At 53.7% G+C, this 18,498-nt stretch overlaps 1 protein-coding gene across 3 annotated transcripts in view; it reads right to left on the bottom strand.

Annotated features, from left to right (window-relative positions):
• Sectm1 (secreted and transmembrane 1) overlaps nt 1-12,111 on the bottom strand; it is a 12,819-nt gene extending 708 nt beyond the window's left edge. The window contains exons 1-7 of one of the 3 annotated variants that reach the window (XR_002476415.2): nt 11,966-12,111; nt 6,431-6,584; nt 5,532-5,840; nt 3,528-3,581; nt 3,150-3,292; nt 2,118-2,615; nt 1-518 (exon numbers count right to left, since the gene is read on the bottom strand). The exon at nt 1-518 is cut by the window's left edge and continues 708 nt beyond it. Coding sequence is in view for 1 of the 3 variants with exons in the window: in XM_021637377.2 (XP_021493052.1) it covers nt 2,601-2,615; nt 3,150-3,292; nt 3,528-3,581; nt 5,532-5,840; nt 6,431-6,521 (612 nt within the window). In the remaining 2 variants the exon portion in view is untranslated. Of the gene's footprint in view, nt 519-1,806; nt 2,616-3,149; nt 3,293-3,527; nt 3,582-5,531; nt 5,841-6,430; nt 6,585-9,916; nt 11,915-11,965 lie in introns of those variants that run through there. The other 2 variants (XR_009592643.1, XM_021637377.2) reach the window with 2 other exon arrangements.
• Between the last annotated feature and the right edge of the window lie 6,387 nt (nt 12,112-18,498).

Genomic DNA, 18,498 nt, shown 5'->3' with positions numbered 1-18,498 from the left:
CCAGCCCGTGTGGACTGACCTGGGCCGTTGGTGATGGGGAGTGGAGAGTTAGTGAGCCTCGGGGTTAGAGCAGGAGGAAAGATCTCCAGAGGGTAGAGTAGGGGTCAGACTGCACTGAGGACTCTCTAGTCAGGAGCTCCGTCTTCAGGGTCTTTTCCTCTAGGTCTGAGTTATGTTCTCACACCTGCAGTGTCTCCTGAACTGAACACTGGCTTGATTGATAAGCCCTGGCTTTGGCCTGAAGACACCCCAGGCTGTGACTGCCCTAGGAATCACAAAGGAAGTTCATCTGGACAAGGGACAGCCAGGAGACACCACAAGAGAGGCCATTCTCCTAGGATGAGGGTCTGGACCCAGGGTCAAAGCCCCTGCTGGCCCTGACCACAGGAGAGCAGGAAGAGCATGTATCTCATGGAGTTTCCTGTGGACTTCTCTTGCTAATGACAGTTGGTGTGTGTCACTGTGCAGGACCGAGGCACTGCGGGGCTGGCACTCACTCAGTCCCCAGCAGAGAAAACCTGAAAAGACAAGCCACAGGGGGTGAGAGCGTTGAAGCCTCTGACTCAGCTTCTTTCTAAGGTACCTGTAGCTGCAGGGACAGAGGGACTTCACCAACTTTGAAGGTTTCCATCTCAGAAGAGGCTCAGAACTGACTTTGATGGAACATTATGCATCACCACACTTGACTGGTTTGGAAAGTACGTGTTGGGGCTAGAGGGATGGCTCAGAGGTTAAGAGCACCAGCTATTCTTCCAAAGGTCCTGAGTTCAACTCCCAGCAACCACATGGTGGCTCACAACCATCTATAGTGAGATCTGGTGCCCTCTTCTGGTGTACAGGTGTACATGCAGGCAGAACACTGTACACATAATAAATAAATCTTAAAAAAAAAAGAAAAAACTGAGAGAGACAGAGACACAGAGAGGCAAAGATACATACAGAGAGAGAGACATAGAGAGAGACACAGAGAGCAAACATACACATTGGGTGTTTCTGCTTCCTGGCTGTGAACACAGTACTTCCAGCTGCTTCCCACTCCTGCCATGCCTGCTGTGACAATATCCTCAAAACTGAAACAAAGGTAACCCTTTCTTCCCTAAGCTGCTTGCTTCTGGTATATTGTTCCAACAAGGAAAGTAACTAACACAGGGCCTTACCAGCAGGCATTGCAGTGCTGTGGATCACCTCCCTTTGACCTGAGAAGCCTTCTGGGCACAGGCTGCAGCCTCATGTGGGCTTGCCCCGGAGGCCACAGGCAGCAGGCAGCATGCCTGGCCTCAGTTTCACTCAGGGACCAGTGGGTGAGGTTGCTGGTAGCTGTTTATGCTTTTGACTAACAACTGTTTTTGCAGGTGACCTGACCCAAGGTCAGGACGTGCTGGGACCCTGGTTGCTTGTATGAAACCCCATCCAGCTAACTACTTTCCTTGGCATCTGTTAGATCAACTGTTTGTAAGGACTCCCTCCGCTTAACTGCTTGTTTAGCTTGTTAAAACTGCTCGCTTCGAACTGCTTACTTCTGTGAAGCCTCTGCAGCTGCCAAGAGATGCCAACGGGTGGTCTCTGCCTGTAAAACCCTGTGTTCTGGACGCCCGGGCCATACCTACGTTCCCAAGTACCTGGTGTGGCCCAGCCCTCTGAAATAAAGACTTTCAGCTGACTGGGCTGAGGGTCTGCTGAGCCGCCAGTAACAATGAATCAACTTTCTTCCTTACCCAAGGTTCTTGGGAGGAAGAGAACAGGACGGTGAGGAGATGGCCGTAAAGCACTTCCTTTGCAAACATGATAAATTAAAAGTAAACAAAGTACAAGATTTCTACAAAAATGTCTTTTTTAAATCTCTACAAAAGGAAAAACAACATTGTAATCAAGACAAAAGGTCAGAAAGGAACAGGGGTAGTGGATCTGAATCAAGGGAGCTGGGGCTGGGGTCTGCTGAAGGGAAGCCCAGGGAGTTCCCCAGAACAACGCCTGCCAAGCAGCACCCTGACACCCTTATAGACACGTCCCTGAGGGCACTCTGCCTTCCGGGGGCAGGAGTGGGCTGGTGATCCATCTTAGACCTCTCCTCCCTATTTTGGCCCCTGGAACCCAACATCTGGGTTTCCCAAACTTACTACTGTGAGTGAGAAAGCAGCTGTGCGCCCATGTTCTACTTGAAGCAAATCTTGGTGCAGCCTGAGCCTTGTGCGGGAGATCTTTGGTAGTAGACCTCAGAGGCTCAGCAGAAGAGAGGGAGCCAAAGGTGGGGGTGCTGAGTCAAGAGCCGTGCAGCTTGGAGACCCCCATTTCGGAAAGAGCTAGGAGATCAGATGAAGACCATGGTCAGGAGGTTGTACTCTTGTTCACATGACCAAGATCTGCCCAGATAGCCTTCCTCAGTGAGTTGCCTCCTCAGCCCTCAGGAAAGGCCTTCTGTGCCCAGCAAGCATGGGCAGAGACTCTTGCTCTGCCCAGCGTGTAATAATGACTCCATGGCGTTTGGCTTCCAGAAGGTCAGAGCAGCCTCCGAGGGCAAGAACACGAGGAGCCCATGCTGGCGGCCTCTTTCTGGAATCAGCTCTGCAGGCTGCTCCCCTCAGCTTCCTCTGGCCACAGTGTCAGAACCGCCTCATCTAGACAGGGAGAGACGAAAGGAGAGAGGGTGGCTGAACCCCTGAGCTCAGACCTGTGTCCACACAGGCACAGGTGTGCAGATGAGCCACCCAACATGTGTGCACGGTCACGCGCCTCTGCTAAGGACACTCCTCATCCCAGAGGAGCCTGGGATAGCTCTAAGCCTGTCATGGGCTTACTTCCTGGGCGCCACAGGCCTGAAACACTCTGGGTCAGAGACCACGGGTTCCCTCCCAACACAAGTTCCCGAGAATCCTGCGAGGATCCTGCAGGCGACAGACTTCATGCTGCTCTCCAAAGTGTTCCAGGGTCAAAAATAAAGCCCTGAGCACAGATGGCTCTTGCAGGCCCGGTAGTTCAGTACATTCTTGGCCACACCAGACCAAAAAAAGTGCTTGCAGTGGGAACCTGCTGTTTTGGTCCTGTGTGGCCTCCACAGTCCCTCTGAGCCCCTTTTCAGCAGAACTCAGGGTAGAGGCCATAAGGGTCCCAGGAAGACCACCCACATGTCGGGTCAAGGCTGAGGTACGCACCCACGAGGGCTCCCAGGAACGATGGTGCCTGTAGCAGACAAGTGCGCTGATCCCTGCGAGTCCCAAGATCAAGATGGCGGTGATCACTATTCCCACAAGGGTCTTGGGCCGGGCCTCTAGCTGAGAGCTCATGGCTGGACCTTCTGAAGTGGGTCAGGAGTGGTGAGGAGTGAGGCTTTTCACCACTGGTCCTATTTTACGTCCCTCACTGGCCCACAGCCCTGCTCTCCCCGCTGTCTGCCACCTGCTGACCCGCACCCTCCTGGCCAGTGACAGCTGCTGGGCAGCACAGAAGGGCTAAGGGTGAAGGGGCAATGCTTGGTTCCATGGCGTCAGCATGGAGTGCTGAGGACCTGGAGACACGGCTCTGACACCTACCTGTGGAGGCTTCGGACACCCTCACATCTGTCACCTCGTCCTCGCGTGAAGGCTCTGCCAGAGACACATCACCAGGTTGAGCGGTATGTGAGTACACCCCCAAATCCAGTTAGCAGAGTCCCGTAGAGCTGGCTGGTCCCAGGAGGAACCGTCAGGCTCACCCTCGGGGGCTCAGTGATTGTGACCGATGGAGCTGGTGTGGGGAGGGGGAGAGGGAGATGGACACAGGGTCTTTACAGGCACAGCAAGGGTGGGGCGGGTAGCGGTTTCAGCCTGGGCAGCATCTGTTTCTAGGTGCAGTAAGAACGGTGCTTACAGCACGTGGGGATGTGCCCGTCTCTGGGGGGATATTGGGGCACAGGGGGTGTGGGGAGAAGGGATGCGTTCTGCAGTTACTTCGCTTTATGAATGAATCATAGGGCTGTGCTCTGGCCGGCCTTAGCGGTCAGCATGATCCAGCCACCCGACAAGGGAGTCTGACCGTGGGCCTGTCTATGGCGGTTGTCCTGACTGTTAACTGATGTAGGCTCCAGCCAGCACGGAGGACGCCATCCCCCGAGCAGGCCGCCCTGACCACATAAGAAAGCTAGCTAAGCTGGTGCACACCTTTAATTCCAGCGCTGAGGAGGCAGAGGCAGGCAGATGTCTGTGAGTTCCAGACAAGCCAGGACAGGAAGCAAGACCGTGTGTAGAAAGAGAAAGAGACAGAGACAGAGACAGAGAGAAACAGACACAAAGACAGATGGAGAGAGAGACAAAAAAGGGAGGGAATGAAGATAGAAGAAGAAAAAGAAAAAGGAAAGAGAAGGAAAAGGAAGGTTAGCAAGCCAGTGAACAGCATCCTCGGTGGTTTCCTTTCTTTTTTTTGTGGTAGGGGGTGTTTTGAGACAGGGTTTCTCTGTGTAACAGAACCTGGATGTCCTGGACTTGTTTTTCTTACATATATATGTATATAAGAACTTTTTCATATAATATAATTATATATATTATATTGGATATATATATATATATAATTCTATATAGGATATGTAGAATTGGATGGGGGGACGCCCCAACAGAGAAAGGGGAGAGAGACCGAAACAGTGATGAGCAAGACCTGGCTGGCCTCCGATTCACAGAGGCCTTTGCCTCCCGAGTGCTGGGAATAAAGGCGTGTCATCACACCCGGCTTCCTCCTGGGTTTCTGACTCGAGTTCTTGCTTGAGTTCCTGCCCTGACTTCCCTCCATGACCGACATTGCTCATAAACGGAAACCAACCCTTTCCTCTCCTAAGCTGCCTTTGGTCACGAAGCTTGTCATAGCAGCAGAACTTAACCAGTTCTGTTAGGAAGCGAGGCTGGAGGATTGAGGAGGGTCCTGGGGAGAGGGTCCAGGCACAGACAGGAGGCTTATCAGATGGAAGGTGGTAGCCTGTGGAGACTTTGTTCTTCAGCTCTTGCTTTGAGACAAGGTTTGGCCTTGAACTCATGATTCTCGGGCTCCACTGCCTCCCAAGTGCTAGGATCGTATCACACTTGGCTGAACTTGATTTCCACAAGGTGCACAAAGCTTCCATGGTAGGAATGGGGGGCGGGGTCACGGCCATGTAAGTACCTCCCTCTGTGCTCAGCTAAGGCGGCCAGGGTTCTGGACCTCTGTGTGATCTCAGTGGTAGGTACCGTGTGAGTGTCCTGACTAGACAGTGGCTGGATCTTGCTGGAAACTTCCAGAACACAAAATTGGGCTGCAATTTCACTCCCACAGCTGATGTGTGACAGGCTGGAGGGTGGCAGGGAAAGAGGGGTGTATCGGCCTCAGCTGCTTCCGGCCCACCCCAGACGGGCTTCTGCTCTGGACAGTGGAGGCCCTTTCCACACCTCAGGACACTCTGAAGTCCTCCAAAAGACAACAGTCTGCCTCCCCCTGCCCTCCTTCCTGTCCCTCCAGTCTCCATTCTTGTCTGCCCCATCCACGGGCTGGTCTCCCTCCCCTCTCGCCTCCTCGCACCACCACTCTTGCCTCACCTGAAACACTCAGGGTGACGTTGCTGTAATATCTCTGGCGCCCATGCAGGCCCCATAGGTACAGGCCTGCGTGGACGTCCTGGGTGTCTTCGATCACGAGCTGTGCCTGGCCCCCTTGAACCCAGAGCTCCCACCCGCTCCGAGAGAAGCGTCCTTGGCGTGTCTTGTTGAAGATGGTCCTTTCCTCTCCGTGGGCAATCAGCCAGACGGTGACATCCTTGAAGAGGTTAGAGATGCCACAGCTCATCACCGCGCGGCTGCCTCTGGGCACAGACAGGGTGCCGCTGGTGCACACGGGGTTGTCCCAGCCTGTGTAGAGAGGGCGGCCGAGCATGAGCCCCGCAGGACAGCTGCCGGCTGCTCCTGCAGGCCGTGGGCAGAGGCAGGAGTCAGGACTTCCCAGGAACGGAATGAGACCTTTCCCACTGGTGGGGTCAAAAGCGGACACACGCTGTGTGGAAGGATTGGAACGGCGGGGGTTTCACTGGGGATGTCAGAGCTGAAGAGCTAGGTTGGGGACTCCCAGGGCCCCATTTTCTGTGCCTGCTCTGAGCCTCCTGAGCGTTTGCTGGCCTAAGGGTCCAGGCGGTGCCCAGGCTGTGGGACAGGCTGGGGGTATCAGAGGAGGTTGAGCATTCGTGTGGGCCCCGCGGCCTCCCCAGGGCCCCTCTTTTTCTGGCCGGGGTGGAGTCCTGCCACTGCTCTACCACCAGCTCCAGTGCGGCTGGCCCTTTGTTGTCAGCCATGCTCAGAGGCAACACTCCGCAGCCAAGGGGCGCCGGCCCTCCTGCCGGTCTGTGATGCGGAGTCTGCTAGGAGGCGGTCCTCCTGCATCTAGCCTTGCTATGTCCTTCCCACCCTGTCTGGACCCTTCCCTCTGACAGAAGACCCAGACCTACTTTTATTCTGCGCATTCAGGGAAGCAGCCAGGAGCAGGATGCCAAACAGCGCGGGAATAGGGGCAGTGGGCGCCAAGGAGCAGGTCAGCATGGCCAGTGAGTGAAATGGAAGGCCTCAGGAGACGCCTGGCCTCTCCAGCTGTCAGGAAACAACCTGGAAGAAGGAAGCACAGAGGTCAGAGGCCCACTGAGGCCTCCACAGAGCCTGAGGGGGCAGTCCTAGCCTCCCCGAGGGTGGACAGCCCAGGGCCTCTGAGCTTGTCACCACTGAGTCGGCCATAGAGCCTGGGGGAGCAGTCCTAGCCTGCTGAGGGTACAGCCCAGGATCTCTGAGCTTGTGTCCAGCCCTGCCAGGACACTGAGCTTCTGGGGGACACTGAGTCACCAGCGCCCAGCCCCTCCTGCTCTGCCCTGCCATGTGTGTCATCGGCTGTGGTAAAGCAATGGGCCAGCACAGGAAGCAGCAGGGAGCAGGACCAAGCCAAGATATCGTGTGCCTTTCCCGTGCAGTTCTCCCCGGAACTAGCCACTACCTGGGCTGTACTTCTTAAGGGAACGGGGTCACACAGGGAACATTGTGAGTTACTTGTCTTGTTTGTTTAGTTATTTAGACAGTATCTTACTATGTAGCTCAGAGTGACCTTAGATTCGCCATCTCTTCTCCTCAGCCTCCCAAGTGCTGGGATCATACGCCAGAACCACCACACTGAGTGACCATAGTGCCCACACAGGGCTCCTTCTTCGTTTGGACAAATCCATCCAGAGATGAGCACCCCACCTCGGGTATGTGAGTGAAACCCCAAAGCCTCAAATTCCTGCCCTAGGCTGTGCTCAGCCCCCTCCTCCTCCGCCCTGACTCACAAGGCTGCTGCTTCACCTGCAGCTTCACCTGCCACACGCCCCCAGCACTCTGTGAGCAGAGTGGGCAAGGTGAGGGCTCCCGTCCAACAGCCATGTTCCAAGCTGCTCCAGGGCGGCAGCTGTCACCTTGACCTCGGGTCTGCGTCCTTATGAGGGGCCAGGACATTCATAGGAATAGCTCAGAGTTCAGGACAACAGGTGTTGTTTCTGCCTTGTTTTAGAACTTTTGCCAGACAAGCATGCTGTTGCGTGCCTGTAATCTTGGCCCTGCGGAGGCAGAGGCATGCAGATCTGGGGCGCCTCAGTCGCCATTGCACAGCACGGTACCGAGGGCCAGCCTCAGGTCCAACAGTAGTGGGCTTTGCTTTGTTTTGTTTTGTTGGACAGGGTCTTCCTGTGTCGCTCAGGCAGCCTTGAACCTGAGGTCCTCCCTCCTCAGCCTCCCGAGCTCTGCGGTACAGGTGTGTGCTGCCACTGGAGTCCCTTTTCTTATTTCTGAGTTATCTTTGCAAGAGGGGTAGTCTGCGTAAACCACTCGCTCCGGCGGCCCACACCTGTTAGGCTGAGGCTTGAGGCCAGCCTGAGCTGCAGACTGAGGCCCTGCCTCCTCTCTACCACACTTCCCTCCATGCCCTTCCCAAAGGAGGAAGCAAGGACTCGCATCTGGTAGACCCCGCCAGGTGCCAGGTGGAGGAAGCACGAGAAGCTGGGACCTCATAAAACCGTGAAGCTGCGTTATAACCGCTCTCTCTGCCCTCAGCCTCTCCCTGTCACAGTGCTGGTCCTCCAAGATGCATGTCTACGGAGAGACTGTGACCTTCTTTGGAATTAAGCCACGCCAGTGGTCAGGATGAGGCTGTACTGGATCTGGTGAGCCGTATCTAGGAGGATCAGGTTCTTAGAAGAAGGAATGTAGACGCACAGGCACAGTGGTGAAGGCCGCCTGGCACCGAGGGATGAGATGGTGTGGCCACAAGCCCAGTGTCCTGGCTGCTCTGACAAACAGACCCTCCCAGCCCGTACACTGTGGTACAGGATCATGGCCTCCAGGCCTGGCACCCAGGCCTGGGAGAGGAAAAATGCCTGCAGTTGTGAGTTGTGCTTTGGGGTCATCTTAAGACCCAGGATTCTGACCCTGAGGCCGGGGGTTTACTTGAGAGAACCTGTCTGGCAAGCGTAAGCACCCGGGTTTGGTCCTGCCTTCGCCACCCTCAATCCCCGAAGCCTCGCCCGGCTGGTGTGATCACACACAGCCAAGTCTGAGACTCTCCGCCCTGGGTGCCCTCCTTCCCGGAATCTGTCTGCTCTGCTCGCCGCTGCTCCTTCCACACATCCGCGGGCTCACAGCATGTCCAGCCGAGCTCACTTCCCAGGACTTGTTGCTCCTGGAGGCTTCCTCTTTTGCACACCACCCTGGCTAAACCTTGTCGGGATTATCTGGCTTTTGACTGGCTGAGGAGATGTTTGTGTTCTAATTCCTTCCTTGCCCATTCTTCTCTCTTCGCTTTTCCCAGACACCAGAAGACTCCACACATGGACACTTCCTGTCTGCTTCTTTTCTTTCTTTCTTTCAAAGCTTCAAGTTTTAGCTTTAAAATGTTTACCAGAGGCTGAAGAGATGGCTCAGCTGGTAAAGTGCTCAGCAAGAGAACCTGAGTTTGACACATAGACTTACATTAAAAAGTCAGGTATTGTGAGTTCAAGGCCAGCCAGGTCTATTGTGAGTTTCGGGACAGCCAGGGCGGTTACACAGAGAAACCCAGTCTTGGCACCTCCCACCCCACACACACCCAAAGGTCGGTTATTAGCCAGGCAAGATGGCACACACCTTTAGTCCCAGCACTCAAGGCAGAGGCAAGTGAATCTCTGAGTTTGAGGCCAGCCTGGTCTACAAAGCCAGTTCGAGGACAGAGAAACCCTGTCTCAAAAAACAAAATAAAAAGTCACGGATGGGGCCTGGAGTGATGGCTCAGCAGTTAAGAACACGTGCTGGTCTCCAGAGGACCCAGGTTTGAGTCCCAGCATGCTGACTTGCACTATGCTGTAATCTTAGTTCCAGGGGAGCCAGTGGCCTCCTTTGGCCTCCAAGGGCCCAAGGCCCCCAAGTCCATAACATGCATTCGGACATCCACGCAGACAGGACACCCATATACACAAGAGTAAAATCTCTTAGCAGAAAACAAGCCAGGCATGGTGGCACAGTTATAATCTTGCCACTGGGGAATTGGAAACAGGAAGGTCCCCGGGGCTTGCTGGCCAGCCCAGCCTACTTGGTAAGCTCCAGGCCAACGAGAGTCCACGGCTCAGAAAAGTGAAGTTCACAGCGCCTGAGGAGCAACACCTTCCACAAGTGTGGACATATCATTCCCCCATGCGTGTGCACCCTCTCTCTCTCTCTCTCTCTCTCTCTCTCTCTCTCACACACACACACACACACACACACACACACACACACACACACGACTCTTTTGTAAGGTTTTCCTGGAAGTCACATTGAAGCTGGGCGCTCGAGTCCACCTCAGACAGCGTGTTATGAGACAGTGAGATGCGGGTTAAGCAGGACGGGCTGTCCACTGCTCGCAGAGCCCGAGCCCAGGCCCCTGGGCCCCCCCCGTCGGCACCCACCTTTATGGTTTCAGCAAGCAGCGTGTGTGGCTTCGCACCTGGCCACACAGTCTCCCCTCCTTGGTTTTTCTCTTCCTCCAGTCTGTTTCCCAGCCAGATCAGTGACCTAGCCTGTAACTTCTTTCCTCAGAACCGGGGTTCGCCAGCCTACAAGTGCAGCCCATGCGCGTTGCTACCTCCCAGCCTTGCTCAGCATCAGGCTTCACAGAACCAGTTCTCCAGGATCCTGTCTGCTGGGAGCCGGCCTGGCCGGAAACGTCTAGGAAGGCGTGGCAGCTCCGTCGAGGGGCTTTCCACCTCTGCCGAGATCCACCTCACACTTTCCCTGAGACAGGAACACTTTCTCCCCTTGAAACCTTCACCAGGACACACCCTCCTAGGCGGTGGGTTGCTGGGTCCCCGGCCTTCCTTCCGCTCTCAGACCTGCAGCTGCTGACAAGGGGGCCCTGTCGCTGTTGCACCCCAAACCTGGATTGTGTACGGGTCTGGTTCTCATATTAACCTCAGTCTCTCCACCTCTTGTCCGGAGGGAGACAGGCCACTCTGGCTCTTCTGTTTCCCACCTGCCTCCTCTTCAGCCGACGAAACCTTGGGGCAGCAGGTGGCAGCGGGGCAGAGGACAGCACTGGGTCCTTCGGTGGCAGGAGTCCCGCTGGGCACATCTCCCAGGCTCAACACCGCTGCGTCTTCTACGCTGGGGCCTTTGCAGGTCTATCTAGAGCCACTTCCAGGCTGGCCAAGGCCACAGCCTTGTCACGGAGGTTTCTGCTGCACTGGCCTGAACTTTTTTGGGTCCCTTCTGAAGGCCACTGAAGAACTCCTTGGCCTCAGAGACAACACCTTTGTTCCTGACCATCACTAGAGTTCTGTCTCCTCAGCCCCAGGCTCTTCACTGCCTGAAGCTGTCTCTTCAGAGACAGAGATGCACCCAGCTCCCCGACCCGGTTCCAGGCAGAGGCTAGACCAAGGTCCCTACTGCCTAGAGGTATGGAAGGACATACTCCCCAGGGAGGGCCAGCCACTGACTGGAGGCCCTCTCAGCTGTGGCCACAGATCCTGCTCCACCCGGTGGAGAAGTAAAAGCCCAGGGTCACAGACCCGTGGACAGGAGGCCAGACGCTGGCCTTCCGCTGGCCCTCTACAGCGTAGCCCAGTGAGAGGCATGGGGACCCTAGCTCAGATGCCACCTGAAGGATGGAAGAGCACTTCTCTCATGTGAGTGGCCCAGTTTGTGCCCCTCAGTGCCAGGCCCCATGGGGCTTATGTCCAGTGGCATGTGGCTAGGAAGGGTGGCTGGCACAGAGAGCCTCCACCCCATCCCTGCAAGGACCCCAGCCTCTTTCAGGGTCTCCCTTTGCAAAGACACGGCATAGCTGCCTTCGGGAGTCAGGCTCAGCCCCAGCTTCTTCGCCGGAACTCCGGTTCCTAAGACAGATGACGTGCTTGTCCACCCGCAGATATAACTTGAAGTGGGAGGCGGTCAAAGAGCGATGTTCTCAGGGAAGAAATGGAGGGGAGAGAGGAAGAAGCCACTGAGCACCCAGGGGTCTGGCTGGAGCGCGTGCGTGTGGGTATGTGCATATGGGTGTGTGTGTGCGCGCTTGCGCTGTGAGTGCACGTGGGTGGGTGTGTGTGTGAGCAAAGGCAGAGCTCAGGATCCTACATAAAGGAATCCACACACAGGAATCTGCAGGACTGGGTGAGCGACAGGCCTGCAGTCCAGTGTCCACCCTCCAAATCCTTTGCCACACCTGTGCAGAGGGCACAGAGGACACCATCCTCCTTGGCCACTCAGTGAAAGCTGGAGAACTATGGCCCACCTTTGCTCACCCTGAACCAAGCCTGAGGCATCTGAAGACACACAGGTCCTGTTGAATGCTGGCCATAGCCCTGACCCTGTTGCCCGTGTGTGTCCCCTGATTCCTGATGGCCCAGCTCTGCCCTTGCTCGTCCCTTTTCTGAGGCAGCTGTTCCCAACACACAGAACCCTCAGCCCTTAGAGCATCTGGATGCCCTCAAGTCCTTGCTCCTGCAGGCCCGGTCTCTCACCTGCTCCTTCTGCAGCAAGCTCCCTCCGGCTGCCCCTGCTGCCCCGGCTGTCCGGGTGTCTGGGCTTGCTGGCCCCAGTCAGTAAAAACTGAAAGCTTAGGGGGAGGGGCTAGCAGAGGCAGCACATACCATCCTGTCTTGTTGGTCCTTCCCATCTGCCAGGCTCTGTGTAGGAAGTGCTCAAATTTCAGGAAATACTCTGAGTTAACGTAACAGAACTTTAGTGACTCTGTCATTCGTGTTTTGACTAGAAGCCCTGTGTTGGCTGCATCTCAGGAGCACTATAGGAAGATCCAGCCTTTTTCTAAGAAAGCCTTGGCTGGAGCCGGTGTTTGGCTCAGGGCTCAGGGGCTGCTCTTTGGGGTGCTGTGTGGGCAGCCTGGTCCGTGTGGACCCCCTTGGGGTGTGTGGCAGGCGTATGATGGAGTGGGCAGCAGGAGGTTCAGGGGCTAACATCTTCTGTCAACCGGCTGTAAAGCACCAGAACAGGGCCTGTCTGCTCTGTCAGTCTGCACCAGGGTCTTATTGTTTGTAGACAAAGCCAGGCTCCACCTGGAAAAGGTCCCTGATTCGAGGCGATTGCAGGCATTTGGCACCTGCTCCTTGCAAAGAGGTTTTGCAGTCTGCCGCAGGGTTGCATTTGAGAAGCCTCGCAGTGAGAAGCAGATTGCTGTCCGCTGCCACCACTGGGAGGAAGGGCTGCTGAGGACTGCACCTTGACCCAGCTCTGTGCTCAGCTGCAGCCTCCTGAGGCCTGGCAGGGCTGTGGGGTCAGCTCAGTCTCTGCTCTGTGAACTTTCTCACCGACAGTGGAAGGCGGAGTCCATGCCAGAGACGCAATGGGGGGCCCTGGGCAAGACACGTGTGTGGGCAGGAGATGGAGCAGGTGAACCTGAAGAGGGCTTGTTTCCTTCCCGAGGGGCGTTGTGAGCTGGGCAAGACCTGTGCTTGGAGTATCTACCTGCGCATGAGCACAGTGGACGCTAGGGCAAGACCTCAGCTTGGCACGCTGGCACAGGGACAAATAAGAAGAGGCCACATCGTCTGCAGACCAATGGTGAACAAGCCCTGGAGAAGGTGACACTGGTGCCCCAACAAATTATAGAGAAAAGGAGGAAGACCACAGCTCTGCGAGCTTCAGGCTGGAGGAAGCCAACCGCCTACTGTGGGGACCAGCTGTTCCACAGGCAGAACTTCTAGAACTTCACAGGCATCCAGGAAATAAGAAGACGTTCCTAGAGACCTGCTGGACCTGGAAGACTGGCCAGGAGCTCAGAGTTCAGAGCTGACCAAAGAGAACTGTGTCCTCTGTGTTCCTTCAAAGCAGTATGTCACTACAAGTCGGCAGATAAAACAAAGAGCCTGAAGCCTCAAGAGAGACAGAACTGTGTGAGCATGGAACCCAGCCGCCACATGGGCCCTGTGGCCAGGCAGCAGCCTCACAGGTTCTACACACACACACACACACACACACACACACACACACACACACTGGAGAGGAATCCAATGATAGCTGCCTTCCTGGCCTCTATACCCTTGCCCCTGTCTCTGGGACTACAGCCTAGTGACCTTTGCCTTTCTTCTTCTCTCCTCTGGCTGCATCCTGCCTGAGGGACCACCATGGTCTTTGTATGTCAGAGAGGTCTCTGGCCTGTGAAACAAAAGCTCCTTCTGGTGAGGGGCAGAGGGGCGGCTGAGGATGCCCATCGTCTAACCCACAAACACGCCCTTCGCAGTTAGGTAAGTTTATTTCCTCCTAAAGTGCTCACACACCAGGAAAGTGAAACCAGCTTGGGCCTTTACAAGCCGGAATAACTCCACCCGCACAGTGACGTCCCCATGCCAGCTTCCTTCTTATTGCTCCCTATCTGTTTCTTTTCTTTTCCATTTTTCTCATTATGAAGCCCTGGTTGGCCTGGACCTCACTAAGTAGAGCAGGCTGGCCTCAAACTTACAAAGATCAGTCCATCTCTGCCTCCTGAGTGCTGGGATTAAGGGTGTGCACCACCACAGCTGGCTCTCTCTCCAGCGTGGACGTCCACGGGCTTTCTGGAGGTTCTGTGTGCTCTCAGGCCCAACATGTACAGTCTTCTTCAATACTCACAGGCTGGAATCAGACTGGACAAGGGCCACACCTGCCCTGCCTCCTCTGGGAGTCGCTCTGCATGTTGCCTGACTGCTGCCTTCTCTGCCAAGCGACTGTGGTATTTTGTATCTCACCCTGAGGTTTTTTTGTGGTTTCTGAGATCATTTGCAATTTATTCAGTAGCATTTGAGAGTATGCACTAAATTTCTATCCTGTGGCCTCGTGTCATGTGTGGCTCAGCTGGTTCTGTGGGCTCTTTCTGAAGCTTGTTGGCTGTTTGTGTGACTTCTTGGTCACATGCAGGAGCACTAGCAGACATGTGCTGTGTTCCTGAGCCCAGAGAACATGTGTGTTCTCTGTTTGGGAAGCAAAGCTCTCTAGGTGTCCCATGCCCACGTGGCCAATGGCATGGATTATTTAGTGCCTGATTTGGACTGGAGTGAGCCCTTGTGATTGAGAGGCCTGTATTGCAGTCTGGGTTCCTGCTATAACCTCCAACCAAATGTGCTAGGATTCTTTGGTTACTTTGTTTTGAAGTCCAGGCTAGTCTGGGACTCACTACATAAGAAAGACTTCTCCTGCCTTCACCTCCCAAATGCTGGGATTGCAGGTATGTAAACCTACACTAGAAATTCTGGGATTTTTATTTATTTATTTGGAGACCAGGTCTCACTACATAGCCCTTGCTAGCCTAGAACTTACTATGTGGACCAGGCTGGCTTTGAAGTCACAGATATCTGCCTGCCTCTGCCTCCCAGATTCTAGGACTGCTGGGATTATTACACCACAGAACAGGCTTTCAGGACTAGTCAATACAACCCAAAGTTAGAATTTATTAAAAGAGAATTTGGGGCCAGGACAATGGCTCAGCCAGGAAGTGATTTGTGTATAAGACTCTCCAGTGTGCATATGAAAAGCAGACTTGTAATGCCAGGTCTGGGGGAGTAGAGACAGAAGGACCTCTGGGGCTTTCTGGCTAGCCAGTTTAGCCCATGAGCTCCAGTTCAGCGAGGGACCGAGAGGTGAAGACGCTAGAGTGATGGCTCAGTGGGCAGAACACTTGTGCGTAAGCGCCAGGACCCAATTTGAGTCCCCCGCGTCCTGTAAAACGCCAGACATGGCTGTGTGCATCCGTAATCCTGGTGCTGGAGGAGCAAACACAGGGAGATCAGTGGAGCTGGCTGGCTGGCTGACTAGCCCGAGAGCCCGCAGGCTTCATGCTCTGGGAGAGCCCATCTCAAGAGAACAAGGCAGAGGGGGAGAGCTGGACGCCCAACAGACACTTCCCTGTGCACGACACACAGAGACACGTAAAGTGTAGAAATGATTGAAGATGTCCAGTGTTCACCTCCACAGCACACTTGAGTGTGCCCATACACACACACACACACACACACACACACAGAGACAGACAGAGAAAGGGAGAGCGAGAGTTTTAATATAGATTTAACCGGGAGAGGGAGGGTGGGAGAGGAATTTTTCTCTCCCAACATTTTTTGATGTTTATTTATTTTGTTGAGGAGCGCATATGGGCCGTGATATGTGTGTGAAAGTCAGAGGACAACTTCCAGGAGTCTCTCCAGTACCATGAAGCTTCCGGAGCGAGCACGCGGCCCTCAGGCTTGCTGGCAATGCCTTTACCCCAGAGTCACGCTGAGAGTCTAGGGCGGCGTGTGCCTGGAGCAGCAGGGGCTTCTCAGCGGAGTGCCAAGGATGGCTACATCTATGGACCTGGCGCTTCCTGCAGTCATGATGCCCAAAGGCTTTAAAGACTGAGCATCACTGTATCCTCGTGTTGATGTAAGGAGTTTAATAAGGCCACGGGTGGTGTCTCCAGAGCACTGGGCAAGTATAGGTGGACAAGATAAAACAGATCTAAATGTCAGATAAGTCATTGAGATACTAGGTCACAAGTCAATATATGTTTTGACTGTGAACAAGGCTTGCTACTTTGTTTTCCTGATTCTTAGAAAGCTACAGGCCTATTGACCAGAAAGGAATAAAGTTAAATACAAAGGTTCTATATGTTAGGGAATAAATGTGATTCATTGATATTTTAGCATCCTTGCTTGAACTATGTCTATAAGAGAATTCTAGCTGAGCACCATCATGCCTGTAATTCTAGCATTTTGGAGGCTGGAGCAGAAAAAGTGTCACAAATTTTAGGTCAACAGAGTGGAGAGCCTGTCTCAAACACCAGCAGATTCTGTAGGCATTCCTCATAGATAATTTTGTTAGCTGGGTGAGGGGCTCAGTTTTCTTCCCATATCTGGGAACTTTCCCTGTCTTTCCCACTCGGCTTCACTTCAACGTCGGTTTGTCAGTGTAGGTTGTCCAATGGCTACAAAGGATTAAAGAAGCCACAGCGTTCACAGAGGACTTCCTGATTCATGCACAGTCACTGCTAGTAGGCATCCAGGTTAATGGTTTAAGGTGCTCATCCCCAGCACTGGCCACCTGAGAACCTGGTAAAATTGCGGGAGTCCATGTGGTGGAAGGGGAGCACTGGCCTCCAAATGCGCATCATAGTCCCTGGACCTACAAACACACGCAGATAATAGTCGTGATGGCAAGGATCATAAGAAAGCGCTTGGAGGCCCAATGCCAAGCCCGAGGAGGTCCAAAACCCAGCAAAGGTGTAGGCCCCAGCCACAGAGGCACAGAACGGCAACTCGGGTGCTCTGGAATGAGTGATGAAGGCAGTCAGCACCTTCACCAGCTGAACCACCTCACCAGCGCTAGGAGACAACATAACCAGATTTTAAACATGAGCGTTAAGAGAAAGAAAGAAAGAGGCACTTGAGGAGAAGGCAAGACACATTCCAGAGTGCGGCCACAGAGAGCCAAGAATAGACCCTGGGTGGAGGTTGAAATGATTCTCCACGGGGTAGTGCATGCCTGTGATCCCAGCACTCTGAGAGGCAGAGGCAGGCAGATCTCTGTGAGTTCAAGGCCAGCCTGGTCTACAAAGTGAGTCCAGGACAGTCAAAGCTACACAGAGAGAAACCTTGTCTCAAAAAACGAAAACAAACAACAAAAAAAGAATTGTTGCTAATGAGATCACAGTGTGGTTCCTGAGGGGACTGTGACAGGATTACTTTCTTTCTTTTGCTTTATAATTTAAATTTTTTTTTTAATTACAGTTTATTTACTTTGTATCCCAGCTGTAGCTCCCTCCCTCATTCCCTCCCAATCACACCCTTCCTCTCTCCTCTCCTCTCCTGCCCTCTCCAAGTCCACTGATAGGAGAGGTCCTCCTCTCCTTCCATTTGACCCTAGCCTATCAGGTCTCATCAGGACTGGCTGTGTTGTCTTTCTCTGTGGCCTGGTAAGGCTGCTCCCCCCATCAGGGGGAAGTGATCAAAGAGCCAGCCACTGAGTTCATGCCAGAGACAGTCCCTGTTCCCGTTACTAGGGCACCACTTGGAGACTGAGCTGCCAGGATTACTTTCAGCAGAGTTAAGTCCAGATCACAGGAACGAGGGACTGCGCTTCTGTCGTGCTAACTGAAGCTAACTGTCTGGAGCTAACTGTCAGGCTGTGCCTCGACGCGCAGGGATGGCGCCTGGCTGAGCACACACACACTCCGGCCTTCAGTCTGCCTCCTTACTGTTTTATTTATTATTTTTCCTAGATAATTTAGCAGAAAATATCTGTAAACACGAGGGATATTAGCTGTAGGTCATCAGTCTTGACGCAAATATTAATTGTGCTGGAGCTTTCTCGGTCCCCTTAATCTTCCATCTTTTCAACATAGGGAATCATTAATTCCCACTGACCCCGCCTCCATGTGATTCTAGAGTGTAACAAATGGACTAGTAAACTAGATCCCACAGTCACCCCAAGTCTACAAAAGACTAGTCAGTTTGAATTCTCTCTAGGGGACACCAAGACAGTATAGATTTAATAGTTACACAAATAAAATAAAGTTCTCCTCTACACTCTTGTTTTTCTAAGTTCCTTATTTCCATTTTCTACTTGTTACCGTGGATTTAAGCTTCCCTGGATGTGGCAGAAACCCAAACAGTTCAATAGAACCCAGATTTTCTCAAAAGAGCTCCCCAAGCTGGTCACCCAAGTGGGAGTGGCCTCAATGGTTCATCAGAACCCTAATGGCCCAGAAGAACCCCAAAAGATAAGGATCTCACATTTCCTGTTAGAGAGATTGCAGAGATTAAAATTAATTCAGAATGAGCCCAAAAAGCTCCAAAGTGTCTCTAGACTGACCGGGAAAGGAGAGGGTTAGTGGAAGGGCACCAGCTTCGTTAGCAGGAACCGGCAGGCGCTGCGACCCGGAGCTGATTTTCAGAGAAAAAGACAGAGCAAGTCTCTGCCATACAGATCCTTCCAAGAACGCCTTAGGAAACAAAGAATTTGCCAATGCTCCGGCCAGCGGAGCCTGTTATTAACGGGGGATAGAAAAGAATCCGATCCTGTGAAAAGATGG

Source organism: Meriones unguiculatus, chromosome 7 (genome assembly GCF_030254825.1).
Source record: "Meriones unguiculatus strain TT.TT164.6M chromosome 7, Bangor_MerUng_6.1, whole genome shotgun sequence".
Classification (NCBI taxonomy): Eukaryota; Metazoa; Chordata; class Mammalia; order Rodentia; family Muridae; genus Meriones; species Meriones unguiculatus.
This window is presented reverse-complemented; position numbering and strand designations above follow the sequence as displayed.